Raw genomic sequence first — 19,101 nt, 5'->3', positions numbered from 1 at the left:
ACGGCTGGAAAAGGAACAGAAATCTGCATCAGGGAAGAGAGTAGCTCCGTAATATGGAAAAGGGGTATAAATATTGTTGACTGTAAACCCCATCAATTTGATTTGGTCTGCGGCCCATGTTCAGATTAGGAGCCTATGTGACCTCTGCATCCCTGTTTTGAGCTCACATTCTGTGGTCATGAGTAGGAACATTCCAAGCTGCCCCAATATTGACCCATTATCCTCAGGTGTTGCATAGAGTATGTTGTCCAGCCTCCTTTCGGAGGATAGCACATTCTCTACCGTTGTTGACCCAAGTTGAGGGCAAAGTCTTATGAGGGGCCCACAAAGGGGTCTACTGTGTTGTTCCTAATATAGATGACCAGTAACAATGGACAGAGATTTATTTGAGGTCTAGGCCCATCATGTCTGTTTGGGAATCCCAGGACTCCCTGAATAGGGCCCCAGCTGATGGGGTAGCCTGATAGTGACTAAAGAGTCATCATTAAAGTATGCCAGTCTCTTGCCCTTATTCAGATTTTGCAGTCCTTGCTTTGATAATGTTAGCTTTAGAGTGAGTGAGAGAACTGTAAAAGGAAGTAGGTGAGGAGTGTATCTAAGTCTAAGTAGACACTATTTCATTATGAACTTTATACTGCAGACTATTGTGTACTTTTGCTTTCAGGTATATATTTTGCTCTAATTTATGGATACATGTGAACATATGCTCTATCTCATGGGACATGGTCTATATCTAGGTTTTGGGATTTTGTTAGGAAGTGAACCACCTGGAATGGAATTAGAGAATCCTATGAAAGGAGAGGTCTCACCTGAGTAATGAGGGTGAAGGGTTGACATTCCAAGCCTGACATCTCTGGACACAGTCTGAAGTGAAGCATGCTAAGGTGGTACTCGTTGTGTTGATTATGTTGGGATCAGCAGATGCAATATCATTTGGTATGATTTGAGAGAAGCATGCAGGAAAGTGAGCCCCACCATAGAGGTTCCAGGACTGGGGGAAATAGAGCCTCTAAGGAGGAAGTGGGAGGTTCCTGCTGTCTTAGGGTTTAAGAAGGCACCAATTGTTTCTGTTCTTCCTAGGTCTAAGCTTTTAAGAGAGTCAACATATCAAAGATTCAGCCTATGTATTAAAAAGACAGTCTTTGCATTAAAAAGTTTGAGACATTCAATCAATCCTCCCCTCTCATATTAATTAAATAGTGATTTATATGACTAAAAATTAATAGGAGTGTAGATAAACACCATTCCCACCACAAAAGGAGGGGATGGGATGGGACACAGTCCCATGAGAGGGGAAAAACTGATTGAATGTCTCAAACTTTTTAAAGCACAGACTATCGTTTTAATACATAGGCTAAGTCTTTGATATGTTGACTCTCTTAAAAGCCTAGACCAGGGAGAATGGAAAAATATCTTTTTAATGCTCATTCTTTTAAATTCATTGTTTTGTTAGTGAGAAAGAGAACCTGAGAATTATTCTAACACATGTGATGCTGTGGCTAGAATTTAGGACTTCATGTTTGAGAATCCAATAGCTGCTAAAAAAAAAACATTTTTTAACAGTTAAACAAGAATATACAGTTGTTGACCTAGAGAACCAATGGGTATAAAGAATGCCTTTTCTTAGTAAAATACAATCAGTCTGGTTTCACTTGGAAAATGAATTGCGGCTTTAAGAGTTAACAAAGAAGCTTACTCACATTTTATAGCATTCCTCGAGAGAATAAACAGCCAAAGGTAAAATACATCAGAAAACAAAGTTTTGTTGAGATACAAAAGCTGCAAATTCAGGATTAAAATGTAGCACCATTGGTTGAACAACAAAAGAAATGGATTTCTTTGCTATAGTTACACTAGTCATTTACTTCTCTAAAATTATGTCTAGAAAATTGATCAAACCAGATTTTTTTGAGAGAAAGTATGTAAAGTTTGTGTTTCCATTCCAAAATGCCAAGGGCCTCTCAAGACTTTGGGAAGGAACATGCTTGGGAAACTTTCAATAAGCTATTCATTTTTTAATTTCAAATATACTATGCTAGCCTTATCTATTAAAGAGGAGATAGCATTGGATATTATTCATTGTGTACTTTTCAGTTTCTAATTTTACCTTGGCAAGCAAACTTCTGGAAACTTATCTTAGCCCTCCAGTGAGGTAGGATAATCTGCCTGACATAACACATCTAAGTTTTGTTGGACTTTAAATGAGAAGTAGAATACTTTCATCTGAGCTCTAGTCTGTCACAATAAAAAGAGAAAATTTATGTCAGTTCTTAGTGACTGGCTGGGACAACAGTGGGAGAGAGCTCCCCCTTCCATCTACTTCAGTGAATCAAAGCTGCTGACATGGTCCAGCTTCACCGACTTCCTGGAGGACACCTTGAAATCAGTGAGGAAACAGTTAAGCCCTCTCTTCAAGGAGCTACGAAAGAACATTAGTGGCAGGATGATAGGTAAGAACTCCCGTGTCTTCTCCTGTGTAAGGTTCGTTTTATATGCGGAATAAATACAAGTTTAGGAAAGGCACTAATAAAACCAGGAATTTTCTTGCTGGTTTCGTATACTAATCACTCTAGTACATTTATTAGGTGGCCAATAACTATTTAAGAATTGAGGGGGTCAGGTGGTAGCACACCCCGTTAAGCACACATGGCACTAAGTGAAAGGATCTATATAAGGAGCTGGGTTCGAGCCTCCGGCATCCCACCTGCAGGGGAGAAGCTTTACAAGTGGCAAAGCAGGTCTGCAGGTGTCTTTCTTTCTCTTTCCCTCTTTATCTTCCCCTTCCCTCCCCTCTCAGAAAAAAAATAAGACAGAAAAAGAAAAAATGGCTGCCAGAAGCAGTGGATTCGTGCTGGCATCAAACCCTGGAGGCAAAAGAAAAAAAAAAGCAATGAGACTACAAACATGGGGGGGGTATTTTCCCTGTTTTTTTTTTTTTTTCTTAGATTGCTAGATGGTAGAGACAAAAGCATAAAATACAGCTTTTTCAAAATAGAAATATTTCAGGAGACATATGGAAGCCAGGAGAAGCCCAATGGAAGAAAATTAGTTTCTTAACATTGTATGTTGTTCAAAATATTAAAAAATATAGAAGATGCCCACTTATATACAATTGAATGTCATTTCTAGTGGTCTTAAAATATTTATGTATTTTAGCCTAACCATAGGATAGTGTGGGGGAATTTTTGAGGGGCCAAGAATTGGGGGTCTGACAGTGGTGCACCAGTTGATTTCACACATATGTGAGGACCTAGGTTCAAGGCCCCAAACTTCATCTGCAGGAGGGAAATTTCACAAGTAATGGAGAAGTGTGCAGGTGTCTCTTTTTCTTTGCTATTTTGCTCTGTCTATAGCAGGAAAGAAAGGGGGAGAAAAAAAGATAAAGGACAACAAGAGGAAAGAAAGAAAGAAAGAAAGAAAGAGAGAAAGAAAGAAAGAAAGAAAGAGAAAGAAAAAGAAAGAAAAAATGGCTGCTGGGAACAGTGGAATCACCATTAGGATATATATATATATATATATTTTTTTTTTTCCCTTCCAGGGTTATCTCTGGGGCTCAGTGCCTGCAAGGAGGCCATTTTTTCCCATTTTGTTGCCCTTGTTGTTAATGTTGGATAGGACAGAGAGAAATCGAGAGAGGAGGGAAATCAAGAGAGGAGGGGAGATAGAAAGGGGGAGAAACCAGCTTTACCACTTGTAAAACAACCTTCCTGCAGGTGGGGACCCAGGGGCTCTAACCTGGATCCTTTTTAAAAAAAATTTCTTTATTAAGGAATTAATGTTTTACATTTGACAGTAAATACAATAGTTTGTACATGCATAACATTTCCCAGTTTTCCATATGACAATACAACCCCCATTATGTTCTCTGTCATCCTTTTTGGACCTGTATCAACCCCTACCCACCCACCCCAGAGTCTTTTACTTTGGTGCAACATGCCAATTCCAGTTCAGGTTCTACTTGTGCTTTCTCTTCTGATCTTGTTTTTCAACTTCTGCCTGAGAGTGAGATCACCCCTTATTCATCCTTCTGTTTCTGACCTATTTCACTTAACATGAATTTTTCAAGGTCCATCCAAGATTGGCTGAATACGGTGAAGTCACTTTTTTATAGCTGAGTAGTATTCCATTGTGTATATATATCACAATTTGCTCAGCCACTCATCTGTTGTTGGACACCAGGGTTGCTTCCAGGTTTTGGCTATTACAAATTGTGCTGCCAAGAACATATGTGTACACAGATCTTTTTGGATGGATGTGTTGGGTTCCTTAGGGTATATCCCCGGGAGAGGAATTGCAGGGTCATAGGGTAGGTCCATTTCTAGCCTTCTGAGAGTTCTCCAGACTGTTCTCCACAGAGGTTGGACCAATTGACATTCCCACCAGCAGTGGAGGAGTGTTCCTTTGACCCCACACCCTCTCCAGCATTTGCTGCTATTACCTTTTCTGATGTATGACATTCTCACAGGAGTGAAGTGGTATCTCATTGTTGTCTTTATTTGCATTTCTCTGACAGTTAAAGACTTGGAGAATTTTTCATGTGTTTCACCGCTTTTTGGATCTCTTTTGTGGTGAATATTCTGTCCATGTCCTCTCCCCATTTTTGCATGGGGTTATTTGTTTTCTTGTTGTTGAGATTGGCAAGCTTTTTATATATTTTTGTTATTAGCCTCTTGTCTGATGTATGGCATGTAAAGATCTTCTTCCATTCTGTGTGTGGTCTCTTGGTTTGGATAGTAGTTTCTTTTGCTGTGCAGAAACTACCATGAGGATATTGAGCCCCAGTCATAACCTTGGTGGCAAATAATAATAAAAAATAATAAAATAAAATTTAAATGTCATAGGTTCATTTTCCTGTATTCTGTCCTTGTTGACCCACTTTCACTCAGTATCAGCTATTCCAGGGTGAGTGGGTACATTTTTATGTTCTGCAAATTTGATTGCTTTTGCTAATACTCATATTTATATTTTATCATGGGTGATAATCCTCCTGACTTAATAGAAATTTTATTCTTATTTGTATTTTCACTCATGAAAATATGAAAACTGAGTTTTTCATTATATATCTTCTATACATTAATTATAAACCATATAATCTCAATGTTTGCAGGACAGTTTATGTTTGACAGCATGAATATGGCTAGCATTATTAATAACCAAGACATCACACAAACTCTGGCAGATGGATTATTGGAGCTTTCAAAAGAAAATTCTGTAAGTGTTTCTTTTTTTTAATATTTATTTTATTTACTTATTCCCTTTTGTTGCCCTTGTTTTTTATTGTTGTAGTTATTATTGTTGTTGTCGTTGTTGGATAGGACAGAGAGAAATGGAGAGAGGAGGGGAAGACAGACAGGAGGAGAGAAAGATAGACACCTGCAGACCTGCTTCACCGCCTGTGAAGCGACTCCCCTGCAGGTGGGGAGCCGGGGTACAAACCGGGATCCTTATGCCGGCCCTTGTGCTTTGCGCCACCTGCGCTTAACCCGCTGCGCTGCAGCCCGACTCCCAAGTGTTTCTTTTAAGAAAGGAAACTAAGAAAAGCCTGATAATTAAATACATTGTTTTCATTTGCATATATATGCCTTTATTTATTATTAATGAATATTCAGTAATTTAATAACATTTTTTTCCTTTGGCAGTACACTTCTTCAGAGAAATTTTGTCAATTTGTAAAAACTTCCTTTGAGAGATTATGGACTCAGATGTACACAAAACAGACAAATGTAAACTTTTAGCTCTCTATCTAATATATATCTGCTCTGGTTTCTTTCTTTCTCTCTTTCTTTCTTTCTTTCTTTCTTTCTTTCTTTCTTTCTTTCTTTCTTTTTCTTTTTATTTTTTCTGCCAGAGAAATGCTCAGCTCTGGTTTATGGTGGTGTGGGGGATTGAACCTAGGACCTGAACCTCAGGCAGGAGAGTCTTTTTGCATAACTATTATGCTATCTGCTCTTGCCCTCTTTCTTTTAAAAAAATATTTATTGATTAATGAGAGTTAGAGAGAAAATAAGAGCATTGCTCTGGCACATGTGAGGAGAGGCTCAAACTCAGGAATTCATGGAGCACTTCATCTACTGCACCACTTCCTAAACCACTCTGATTTCTATTTGGCATTTCCAGAAAGAACCAGGTATCTTCAGGGTTAACTGACTCTAGGGATAAGGTATCTAAGGAGCAGCAGTTAGCTAAGACTTCAATCTCTGAAGACTGGGTGGCATAGTACTTAGCCAACTCTTAAGATAGTAATATAACTATAGAACTCCAGATGACCTTTACTGAAGAAATAATTCCAGATGTTTATAGGAATGATGCTGGATCCTTGAAAGATCCTCTGCTATTCCCCCAAAGCTCAAAGGATTACAAAATGTGTTTGGTGTTCAGTGTACATATTCTCACCTAGTTATTGATATAAGCTTGTTTGATATAATTTGACAGTAGTCAAATCTGTAATTTGAAAGAGAGCAAAATTTTGGAGCTTTTCAGGATGTTTTCCCCTATAATTTTGATCAAGTAGGCTCCCAGTTCTTATTTTCTCTGAAAGAGATTTCCTCTAGTTCCCTTCTTTTATCTTCCCAAAAGATCAGTGTGAACATTTTGGTTCCAAAGACCTCGACACCTTTCCCTAAGGTCATGGCATCCTAATGTGACTGTGACAATAAGTTGTGAACCAAATTCAACTAGAACATCCCATTCATGCACCATAGTATGATAATAGTGTTTTCTGGACTTACAGGCTAATCAAGAAGAAAATTAAAAGTCTACTAGAAATAGATTCCTTTTTATGCTGTGCTTTTGTCAGCTAGTGTTGCAGAGGGATGTTTTAAATAGGTGTGTGTGTGTGTGTGTGTGTGTGTGTGCATGTGCGTGTGTGTATTTTTTAGGACACACCTCTGGAATTTTTGTCATGTTTTCTGCTGAGGAAATGTGGTAAAAAGAGCAAAGACTTTGAAGGAAGTGTTATTCTAAGAAAATATGACCCAAAGTCAACTTTCAACTTATTCATGAAGGTAAAGTTATTGATATTTTTGTGCTGTTTGCTTCATTGTAAAGTTATATATATAGTTATGATATTCATAAACAGTAATTACAATTTTACCTGAAAAGTTTTCAGCTGACCATTTAAAATATTTTCCCCCTTTGTTGCCCTTGTTGTTTATCGTCATGTTGTAGTTCTTATTGTTATTGCTGTCATTGTTGTTGGATAGGACAGCGAGAAATGGAGAGAGGAGAAGACAGAGAGGGGGAGAGAAAGACAGATACCTGAAGACTTGCTTCACCACCTGTGAAGCGACTCCCCCGCAGGTGGGTAGTCAGGGGCTTGAACCGGGATCTTTACGCGGGCCCTTGCGCTTTGCGCCATGTACGCTTAACCGTCTGGCTCCCCAGCTGACCATTTTTTACATGTATTTTTTGTTGGGGGGATTGATGGTTTACAGTAAATACAGTTGTTGATACATGTGTAAAACTTCTCAGTTTTCTGCAAAACACTTTCACTTCCAGCCTAGACCCTTCTCTACCATCTTGTACCAGAACCTGAAAAACTCCTTCCCCCTTGACCATTTCTTTTAAGAAATTTTTGAGGAATTATTATGGAGAAGGCTGCTTGGTATATTTATAATATGAGTTACATTTAAGCCACTCAAAAGTATAAACTGTCCCATGTTGACCTGAGTAACAACATTTGAGTCATGAGAAGTTATTGAATATTACTACCTTCCTATTTGCCATTTGGTCAGTGGCAGGTTACCTGAGACAAACCAAATAACCCAGTTAGACTAAATCCCCCCATTATATTCTTTTCCAAAATTATTTTAATTTCATTCCCTTTCCCTGTAAATTATAGATTTTTTTGTCTATACCTACAAAAAAAAAGGCGGATTTTTTTCATTCATTCTTGTATTTGCTAATATAGAAAGATATTGAGGACGAGGAGATAGATAAGGAGAGAGAAAAAAAGAGACATGTGCAATACTGCTTCACTACTTGTGAAGATTCCATTGTCCTTCAGGTGGGGAAGAGGGGTGTGAACCTGGGTTTCTGTGCACGGTTATGTGTGCAGTCAATTAGGCGCACTACTGCCTGATCCCCCAAAAATTATGCAGGAATTTTAGTAGAAATTGTGCCACACCTACATATCAATTTTGGGAGCAAAAGATTTGGTTGTCTGTTATCCATTCAAGCTGACACATTCATTGTCATAGATCTCTTTAAATCCTAATCTTCGTACTCAGTTCCCTATATACCTATAGAAACTAAGTATTAACTTGAGTCTACATGCAAAATAAAGTATAACCCTTGCTTTCAAGGTAGATGAGACCTACACATAAATAAATGTTGTATCTTGATTGAGTGGAGGAAGATATCACCAAAACAAGTGGTTTTGTTTTGTTTTGTTTACACCAGAGCACTGCTCAGCTCTGGCTTATGGTGATGTAGGGGATTGAACCTGGAACTTTGGAGCCTCAGGCATGAAAATCTGTTTGCATAATCATTATGCTATCTGGCTCCATCTTCCAAAACAGGTGTTAATCCAGTTTCTTTTTCTGCTTCTCAGAGACTTATTCTTTATAACTGTGGTTTCTGACTCTTGTGAGTATTCTCCCAAAATGGTAGAGGAGGTGGTGTTCATCTTTCCTTCTGCCTCTGAAAGCCTTTGAGAAATACTATCTAGATTTCAGTGTCACTCATTTTTCCTTGCTTCATTAAAGACAGTAAACATATAACAATACTACACAGCTTCAGTTTCTTCCAAAGTCCTTTCAATGTCTGTGTCATTTCTGACTCTTTGGATACCTGATTAGGGGTTTTTCATTCACCTTTATTCCTAAAGGTGGAATTTTGTTCTGATGCTGGACATACAGCCCCCTCTGGAAATGTCTCTTTGAAGTCAGAAAACTTGAAAAAATATATGAAGAGAAATGAAGGTGCTTTTATCACTGAAGTATATAAGTTTACATTTTAAAAAATGTCACTACTGGGAAAAGTCATTTTTTGAATCTCTGATGCCTAAAAGAATGATCGTTTGGATATTCCTTTTAGATACATTATTTTTGTACATGCATTTTATTTTTTCTTTGTAGCCTCCATAAGTGGTAAACTTTTATACAGAAAAGACATTTTCAACATTTTATATATCTTACTACAATTCAAATCTAAGATTTTAGAAGACGTAGGGAGGAGAGGGATGGAGAAAGAAAGGAAAATACACCACAACACCCAGGCTTTCCCTACTACACACCCCACCCCCAATGTAGGAGCCAGGTTTAAGGCTGGATCATGTACATGGCAGATATAGGCATGCTTCCAAAGGAAAGCTCTCTCTCTCTCTCTCTCTCTCTCTCTCTCTCTCTGTCTCTACACACACACACACACACACATACACACACACACACACACACACTTTGCCACCAAAGTTGTTGTTGCTGTTCAGTGCCTGCAATAACTGCTTCTGGTGGCCATTTTTTTCTTTCCTCTGTAGGGTTAGGATAAAAAGAGAGAGAGTCAGAGAGAAGGGGAGGCAGTGAAGCACTGTTTTGCTACTTTTGAAGCTTCTTCTGCAGGTGATCCCATCTTTTGCCCTAGGCTTCAAGCTTGAATCCTCACTCATGGTGAGCCACTGTCTGGCCCCTGGGGGATATAAAGTTTAAAGTGGTGATTTTTATAGAAGCTACAAACAATTAGGTTAAGGTGAAGAAAAGAATAAGCTGTGTTTATTTATTTATTTATTATCACAGAACTGGGACTCATGCATGCTGCTTTTCATTCAGACAGAGCCAGAGAAAGGAAGACATGCCATAGCATTCTCTCATATTGTGCTGAGGTCCAAATATGAGCTGTGTGCATCACAAAGGAGATATTTCTCTGGCCCTGAGTAAGCTATATCTAAGTAAGAGGAAGTAAGACCTAGGAGATATTGTTCAGTCAGATAGATCATAGAATTTGCAAGCCTGGGGTCTCAGAGACTGCAGGTTTAATCCCTGACACCAATCCAAAAGCTGAGCAATGTTTGAATTGCTCTCTCTGCTCTCGTGAAAATCAATAAACGACCAGTGAAATAGCTCACTTAGATAATGTGCTGCTTTGCCCTGTGCACAACCCAGCTTCTAGTCCAGGCCCCAAAGCACTGAAATAAGCTTCAGTGATGTTATCTTGTTTACTAGCTCTCTTTGCTTCTCTGTCTTTATCTAAAAAATATTAAACATTAAATACCTATTAAAATAAATTAATGTGAAACCAGTCTAGAATAGTTTCTGACACTGTTTCACCAGCTTACAGGAGGTAACTTTTATAAAGCATTGTGTGGTTTTTCTTCTGGTATCTGAGAAGTAAGATAACTTATTTGCCCTCAGCTGACAAGTGACTGAACAAAGCTGAGTTACAAACTTGTTACTCAGAATGCATGTGTTTCCTTAAGCCTGCGAGGGACTATTAATTGCAGTACATAACACATCCCTGGTTCCTAAGGAAGAAGGGAGCTACCTCTTCAGTTTCTCAAGCAATGTGTTCCTGGGATTCTAAAGATTAATTAATTACTTCCAGGGTTAGTCACTGGCTCGGTGCCTGCACTATGAATCCACTGCTCCTGTGGCCATTTTTCTCCCCAAATTTTTGGATAGAGGGGAGGGGAAGATAGAGAGGAAGAGATAAAGATAAGACACCTGTAGACCTGCTTCATCGCCTGTGAAGAGATTGCCCCGCCGCAAGTGAGGAGCCAGGGGCTCTAATTGTGATCTTTGTGCAGGTCGTTGCACAGGTTCTTGAGCTTTGTACTATATGCGCCTAACTCGGTGCACCACTGCCTAGCCCCCTAAAGATTTGTTTTTCATGTTTAGTTCTAGAGGGGCATCAAATTTGTTGAGTGAATAATTCATTGTGTCCAGAGAAAGCTGAGGTTGGGACTGAAGCCTGATAGCTACTGAAAAGTTCCTGTGGGCTTTGCACAGACAGGGCATTTATAGATTCCCAAGGCCAGCCTCCAAGTCACTGAGTCTGTATTTAATCCTCAGGAAAGAAATGTAGAAGACAGTCTTCAGGACATGAAGTCAAGTCTCAGCAAAAGTAGTCCAAATTTTGAGGTCCTCATTAATCTGGTAAGCCAATTATTACATAAAATTTTTTCTGTTTTGCTTCTGACCAACAAAAACCCTTACGTAGTTCTAAAAACATTTGTTTTACTTATTTTACCTTAATGAAAGATACAGACACAGAAATACCAGAGCACTGCTCAGCTCTGGTTTATGATGGTGCTAGGGATTGAACCCAAGACCTTGGAGCCTCAGGCATGAGTGTCTTCTGGGTAGACACTATGCTATCTTCCCAGCCCCCTTTCAGCCTTTAAAAATATTTATTTACTGATTAATTTATTTACTGAGGGAGGGGAGAGAGGTGCAGACCATCATGCTGCTACATGTGCCATTGGGAATTGGACTTAGTCGTGTTTGAGAGACCACTTTATGCACTGAACCACCTCTGGTCCGCAAACTCTCCAGTCTTTTTTCTGGTTAGCTTTTCTTTTTCCATCAAAGTTTTTTTTTTTTTTTTTTAAAGAAAAAATACAAATATAAATGGGGGAGTTAGCTGGCATATATATATATATATATATATATATATATATATATATATATATCTTGAATTTAAAAGAAATTGAGCTAAGACAATGGAGGTCTAATATCTTAGGACCAAGAAGCCCTTCTATGCTGCTTTATGATTTTTCTAATGTGATACCAGGAAGGCATTTGAGGAAGTGACACAGGCTATAAAACTTGAACTTCTCACTGATTCAATTTATAGTCTGACTTCCAATGTTGAGTATAATCAGTATAACCTTAATAATTGTCTTTGGTGCAGCAAAGGTAGATAGCAGAGGCTTGGTCCTGTCCTGTCATAATGTCCAGTGCAAAAGTTTTGCATTTCTTCAACACATGCTGTTTGTTATCACATTTCATTCTCAGCATCCTGGCAAACAGAGGTAAGTAGCCATGACTTGTAGTCTAGGAACTAGAGTTAAAAGGGGTGGTGGTGGTGGAGGGTAGATAGCATAATGGTTATGCAAACAGACTCTCATGCCTGAGGCTCCAAAGTCCCAGGTTCAATCTCCTCCACCACCATAAGCCAGAGCTGAACAGTGCTCTGGTTAAAAAATAAAAAATAAAATAAAAGAGGGGGGGGGGGAAGAGTGTGTGAGTGAAGGATCAACTGAGAAAGCAACAGAGAAGACCAGGATCTCTTCAAAAACCCACCAAGTCATAGGTCTTGTATTTGCTGTTCTCCTGTGCAAACCCTTTCAGCCGACACTGGAAATGATGCTGCCAAAATTTCTGGAACCAAGGATTCCGGAGGTTGGTCTCTGGCCGGAGATTCAGATAATAATCATCAAACCACTTGATGTCTGGGGACTGAAGCTTGATAGTGATTCCACTAATGGCTTCTTGCTGATACCCATCTGTCACATCATACCTGTCTGTCCAGCCATCACTGTGGGGGAAATAAACAAAAACCCCTCTGCTTAGCACAGCTCTTTTCTGAGGAAACAACTACCTTTTAATTTTATTTTATATTTTTTACAACTACCTTTTATAATTTTTCCTTAATATTTTATTTAAAAAATGTTTTTATTTATTTATTTATTTATTGGAAAGAGAAAGAGAGAAACTGGGATGGAAGGGCAGTATAGAAGGATAGAGACAAAGAGACACCTGCAGCAGTGCTTCACCGCATGTGAAGCTTCCCACCTGCAGATTGGGCTTCAACCTGGTCCTTGTGCACTGTAATATGTGTGCTAATCCCACACATATATTTTCTTTCCTTTGCAAAAGATTCATTCATTGAATGGAAGTCAAGACCTCTCTAGAGGCTTGAGTCATTCACACCTCTGAGACAACTGAGAGATCAGCTTGATAGAAGAGAAGTGCAGGATCGGTGAGAGAGCTCATCTGAATAATGCATCTGCTTTGCCATGAGCAGGACCCCAGCTTAAGCATGAATCCTACCACACGGGGAAATTCAAAATTGCTGTATATTTCCTTCTCTCTCTCTGCTTCTATCTGTAACAGTTGACCCACAGCAAAAGAATACTGGGAAAAATAAATAAATAAATAAATAAATAAATTTTAATGAATTTGCTAAGATAAAATGACAAGGAGTAAAAAAAAAAAAAAACAACCCCTTAGATCCTACTGCCCGAAACTTGGCCACATGCTCTTTCCAAGCTCACAACATACTGTATGAGTCCACCTACAGCAGAGGGTGCTGTGTGGGCCTCATGGACTCAGGTGCTCACTCACTCCCAAATACATCCCCAGGAGTCAAAGAAGAGGAGGGTATCCTCAGTGAACATGCCAACTGATGAGTAGTAGTAGGACCAATGATGGCTTTAAGTAATAGCAGTTTTAAGGCAACAGCGGAAGATTTGACAAATGAAACCTTAAGTCAAAATCATTATAAATATTAGCACCAATCTTAAAAAGTTATACTAGGAGATGCAGAAGTATAAAAAATTATACTGGAGTACTGGAACTACAAGTGTCAAGTTCGGACTTCAGTTCTCAGCACTGCATATGCCAGAGTGATGCTCCAGTTTCTGCTCTCTCATTAATAAATACATACATATTTAAGCCATATTTTATATACTAATGTGGATTGCAAGTTAAGTGCTGGTTTAGTATCTGGGATGCACATATATTAAAAAGACTGATTAAGTGTGTCTAATGTTTATAGACTATATGTTTGAAAGATAGCACTTAAATAACCAAGAGTAGTTTGCAGTATTACAGAAAGAGTGACTTTTCTTTTAGACTACTTATTTATTGTCATCACTGGGACCTCATTACTCCAGGTAATGTTTTTATGTTGAAAGACAGAGACAGAAGTACAGACAGAGAGACAGAGGGAAACATACCAAAGCACCGAAGCTTCCTTCAGTAAGGTGAAGTCTGAAGTTGAACGTGTGTACATGAGTAAGTAAGCATACTGTACAACTTGCCTGTCCATTAAACTACTTTTGTGTTTAAATTTCAGTTTATGATATGATGATTGATTTGTTTTGGGTGATAATCTCATTACACTTATTATAGTCATATTTAATTTGGGGCAGTATGGTCCAAAGAAGACTGGACAGAAAAGAGAATGTTTTTAAAAGAAAAAGCTTTCTTTTTTTAATCTCTATTTACTTGTTGGATAGAGACAACCAGAAATCAAGATGGTAGGTAGGGGGAGAGAGAGAGGGAGAGAAAGAGAGACAGACAGACAGACACCTGCAGCACTGCTTCACCATTAGCAAAACTTCCCCCCCCCCCGAAGGTGAGGACTGTGGGCTTGAACCTGGGTCTATGAAAATTGTAACATGTGTGCTCAACCAGATGTGTCACCACCCAGCCCTGAAATTGTCTTTTTTTTCTAGAGTATTAGTAGTTCTAGTCTCAAGTAAATGAACTTTCAACTAAACCTTTAAGTGCTATAATCATTTTTATTGTAAAGATGCTTACTTTAGGGGGCTGAGTGGTGGCACACTTGGTTGAGCACACATGTTACAATGTGCAGGGACCCAAGTTAGAGCCCGTGGTCTCCATCTGCAAGTTTTGTGAGTGGAGAAGCAGTGTTTCAGGTGTCTCTCTGTCTCTTTCCTTCTCTGTCACCTCCTTCCCTCTCAATTTCTGGTTGTCTCCATCCAATAAATAGAGTTTAAAAAATTTAAAAAGGATGCTTATAACTTTTGGTAAGTACCTAGTCCTAGTAATGAAAATTAATTTATTTGTACACAAACTTAGTGCACATACCAACGGGTGTGAAATTTGTTTATATTAGTTTATGATTTCCCCTCTGCACTAAAAAAACAAACAAACAAAATAAGATCTTCACTGTTTGTTAATGTGGGCCTATGTTGCTATAAACTTCCCTCCTAGGTCAGCCTTTGCTGCATCCCATAGGGTCTGGCAGTTGGCCTTTTCATTTTCATGTTCTCCAAGTAATTTTAGATTTCTCTTTTCATTTTCTTAGTGACCCAGGTATTATTCAGAAGTGTTTTGTTCAGTCTCCATAGTTTGGTTATATTTCTTTGTTTCTTTTTGTAGTTGATTTCTTTTTTTTTAAAAATATTTATTTATTCCCTTTTGTTGCCCTTGCTGTTTTATTGTTGCAGTCATTACTGATGTCATTGTTGTTGGATAGGACAGAGAGAAATGGAGAGAGGAGGGGAAGACAGAGAGGGGGAGAGAAAGACAGACACCTGCAGACCTGCTTCACCACCTGTGAAGCGACTCCCCTGCAGGTGGGGAGCCGGGGGCTCGAACCGGGGTCCTTACCCAGTCCTTGCGCTTTGCACCACGTGTGCTTAACCCGCTGCGCTACTGCCCCACTCCCTTGTAGTTGATTTCTAACCTCACTGCCTCATGGTCAGAAAAGCTACTTTTTATCATTTCAATATTCAGGTATTTATATTAAGACTATCTTTGTGTCTCAACACATGGTCTATCCTTGAGAATGTTCCATGTGAACTTGAAAAGAATATATATTCTCTTTTTTTGGGGGGAGGGGAGGAAGGATGAGAGATTCTGACTATAGCCAACAACGATTGATGCTGAATACATATTCAGATGGATATATGGAGAAAATTAAAGTCTTGATCTGCCCAGCTCAGTACCTAAGACTAAAAGTCCTGTTTTATTCCAGCTTCAGACTTGCCTGATACGAAGATTCACTTGGTGATATTGGAACAAAGGGCCCTCCATAGTCTCCTGTTAAAATTTCCTTCAGCCCTGATCCAGTACCTTTATTCCTCTACTTACTCAGACTTTTAGGCTTATTGAAGCTGTCATTGTGCCTCCCCTATGAGTTCCTTATGCTTTTCTATAGGAAAGAAAGCTTCAGATGGACTCAGCTGAAAAGCGAGCAAGAATTGTTGGCGAACTCTTACAGAGTGAGAGAAAGTATGTGCAGATGCTGACCATTATGAGAGATGTTTATGTTACACCGCTGAAAGCAGCTTTGTCCTCAAACAGAGCGATTCTGAGTGCTCTGAATGTCCAGATCATTTTCTCTGACATTTTGCAGATTTTAAATCTCAACAGGTAAATCCTACCTATGTTGTTGGTTTTAATCTAGCCATAACGTCATGGAGGGAACCCACACTTTGTGTTTGAAAAACTGACTTTGCTGAGACTCAGTAATTTTATTTTCCATTGGAAGCCCTGATCATATCACAGAAGAGAGGATTCTTGCCATCAACGGTGATGCCTTTTTGGGATTTACCCCTTTTTCACCTTAAATCCATGGTGCCGGGATAGGGGATCAACACCTGGGGGATTCTGTATTCAGTTATTCAATAGGAGTTTCATACAAAAGACAATTGAAAGAGAGCTATATGAAGCCATTCTTGACCAGTGTTTAGTTGATTCATCCATGATAAGTAGGATACACTGATCTTGTGCTTTTTTGGGTGCTAGCTCTCTAGGTAACATGAAACAAGTTCTTTACCCTCCACTGGTCACAAATCCTACAAAATGAAGAGGTTGAACAAGACCTCCTGGTGTATTCCAGGCCTTCAATGAATGGGGCATTGATTACCTTAGATCCACAGGGAAGTGGGCTGAATACAGTTTACAGCATTCTGCTTTTGAAGAAAGCTGAGCACTCTGAGCATTGTGAGAAACCTTCACAGGCCTATAGCTACTCACTGGAGTCCAGTGGGCTTCTGACTCAAGGAATTAAGGTGATGAAGTAAGTGGGTTCAACCATCATCAGCCCACTTCCTCATTTCTTTAGCTTTCCTTTTTCTGTCAGATCTGCCCAGTTTGGTGTGAGGAGAAATGCAGTTGACAAAAATATATTGTAAATGACTAGGCTGGAACAGGCTGTACTGATGATAACTAATTTATTTGTTAAGCTTATAGGCTGTCATTTGTCAACATTTTGTGCTTTGCTTTTCTTATTTGTAGGCAGTTTTTAGATGACCTGAGAGACAGACTACAGGAATGGGGTCCAGCCCACTGTGTGGGGGAAATATTCATAAAGTTTGGAAGACAGCTGAACACATATACAAATTTCTTCAACAATTACCCTGTTGTTCTGAAAACAATTGAGAAGGTAAATGATTGAGTTACTGTCCAGGTGTTTATTTGACCTTCCGAGCTTGAAAGGAAGTATTGTGTGCAACCCAAATGACTAGAATTAAAAGGAATGGATTCTTCCCTCCTCTTAGCTTCTAGATCTCCTCCAGTTTCCTGTGAACTTAAGAGAGGGACCTGGTATATTAAATTTTGGTCACTGGGGACTATCACAATGTTTGACAAAGAGCAGGGCTCAGAACCTGGTGGATTCACTGAAACAATCTTCATACAAATTGCCAGACATTCATCTGCACCAGGACCCTGTGGCTCAGTTACAGGAAAATGTTTAAATTAGGTAGACAGAAGTTCCTGAGCTCTGAATCCCCTCTGCCACTACAGTTCTGTTTGGCCTTGACAATTTAGCTCTCTTCTAGAGAAAAGGAACTAAGAACCCGTGTTTGTTGGTACTTATATTTTATTTACTTAATTAATTTATTGCTGGGTCACAAGGCCTGCTCAACTTCATTGCTCCCAGCAGTTTTTTTTTTTTTTTTTCTGTTCTTGGTAAAGGGTGATACGCAGAGAGAGAGAAAGGAGAGACACCTCTGAAGACTCTTCCACCCCCTGGGACCAGGGCCTTGAACCTCGGTCATAACACATGCTCTCTTCTGGATGCACCACCGCCCAACAACCCATCTTTATTGCAGTAAGAATACTCTGTGAAATCTTAATGAAACAAGGAATTCTTACATTGCATGGAGAATTCATTTTAAATTATTTTCCCTGTTGTGACTTATACCATAAATATTTCAACAGATCTAATAAACCCTCTTCTGCATCACTTGCTGCTTTTGATGGGATCTCTTCTGCTGGTAATAAGATCCCTCCTCCTTCCTATACCTTAAAACATGGTGGCACACCTTTGCCGGTGTCTGCAGTGCTTAGTTTGGCCATGTTTAGCAGTCTGCACTGAGGCCCAGCCTTTGTGTGAACAAACCAACTTTCACACATTTGAGTTGTCCAGCAGTGTCTATTCCCCACACATATTTGGAGGAGCACTACAGAGCAGGGTGTTGAAGTTGAAAATTGTTCTGAGGCCTCACAGGTCCCTAGGACTTCCTTTCAGAGTCTCAAAGAACTGATTTTTGAGGACAATAATTGGAGCAAAGTGTCATATTTGTAAGAATGAAATTAGTGCCAGAATTTTTATAGTTTTGGGTAATAATGACATCTATTTCATTAGTATGGAATGTACATGTATGTTTTTAAATAGATATTAGCTATAAATATTATATCAGTGAATATTTGATTTCTAGACATTAACATATATATATATATTATATTTTTGCCATCAGGGTTATTGCTGGAACTTACTATGAACCTACCACTCTCAGTATGCCTTATTACTATGTATATATTTTCTGGTTTTGGATAGAGACAGAGAAGTTGAGAGGGAGGAGAGATAGAGAGGGAGAGAGATCCTTGCAACACTATTTCAGTACTCATAGTGTGCATGTGGAGCCTATGACCTCAAACATTGGTCCTTGAGCATGGCAATGCATGCGCTCTACTGGGAGCACCACCTGCCAGTCCATACTGGCATCTTTTAGACTTCTTTTCTTTTCTTTTCTTTTCTTTTCTTTCTTCCTTCCTTCCTTCCTTCCTTCCTTCCTTCCTTCCTTCCTTCCTTTCTTTCTTTTTTTCTTTCTTTTTCTTTCTTTCATTGACTCAATAATGATTGACAAGATTGTAGGATAAGAGGAGTACAATTCCATACAATTCCCAGCTCCTGAGTTCTATATCCCATCCCTTTCAATAGAAGGTTCCCTATTCTTTATCCCTCTAGGCTTATTTCTAATGAAATAATAACTTCCTACATTTCTATGGTGATTAAGGGATACAATTTAAAACATCAAATAGGATGTAAGTAAAATAATTAAAGAGTGTCGACTGATAGTGGTTGATGGAATCTCGACTTTTTTGGTGATCATAATGTATATATACAGATGTTGAAGTATAAGGTTATACACATGAGACTTTTACACTGTCATAAATCAATGCC

General features: G+C 39.0%; 1 protein-coding gene across 1 annotated transcript in view; it reads left to right on the top strand.

The window, feature by feature from the left end:
- ECT2L (epithelial cell transforming 2 like) overlaps nt 1-19,101 on the top strand; it is a 116,326-nt gene that overhangs the window by 77,597 nt on the left and 19,628 nt on the right. Inside the window, exons 11-16 of the mRNA XM_060190376.1 lie at nt 2,268-2,450; nt 5,108-5,211; nt 6,879-7,004; nt 11,004-11,087; nt 15,847-16,061; nt 16,929-17,076. Of these exons, the coding sequence (XP_060046359.1) occupies nt 2,268-2,450; nt 5,108-5,211; nt 6,879-7,004; nt 11,004-11,087; nt 15,847-16,061; nt 16,929-17,076 (860 nt within the window). The remainder of the gene's footprint in view (nt 1-2,267; nt 2,451-5,107; nt 5,212-6,878; nt 7,005-11,003; nt 11,088-15,846; nt 16,062-16,928; nt 17,077-19,101) is intronic.

The sequence above is a fragment of the Erinaceus europaeus genome, chromosome 4 (genome assembly GCF_950295315.1).
Source record: "Erinaceus europaeus chromosome 4, mEriEur2.1, whole genome shotgun sequence".
Taxonomy (NCBI): Eukaryota; Metazoa; Chordata; class Mammalia; order Eulipotyphla; family Erinaceidae; genus Erinaceus; species Erinaceus europaeus.
The sequence above is the reverse complement of the archived record's forward strand: the minus strand, read 5'-3'. Positions and strand labels throughout refer to the sequence as shown.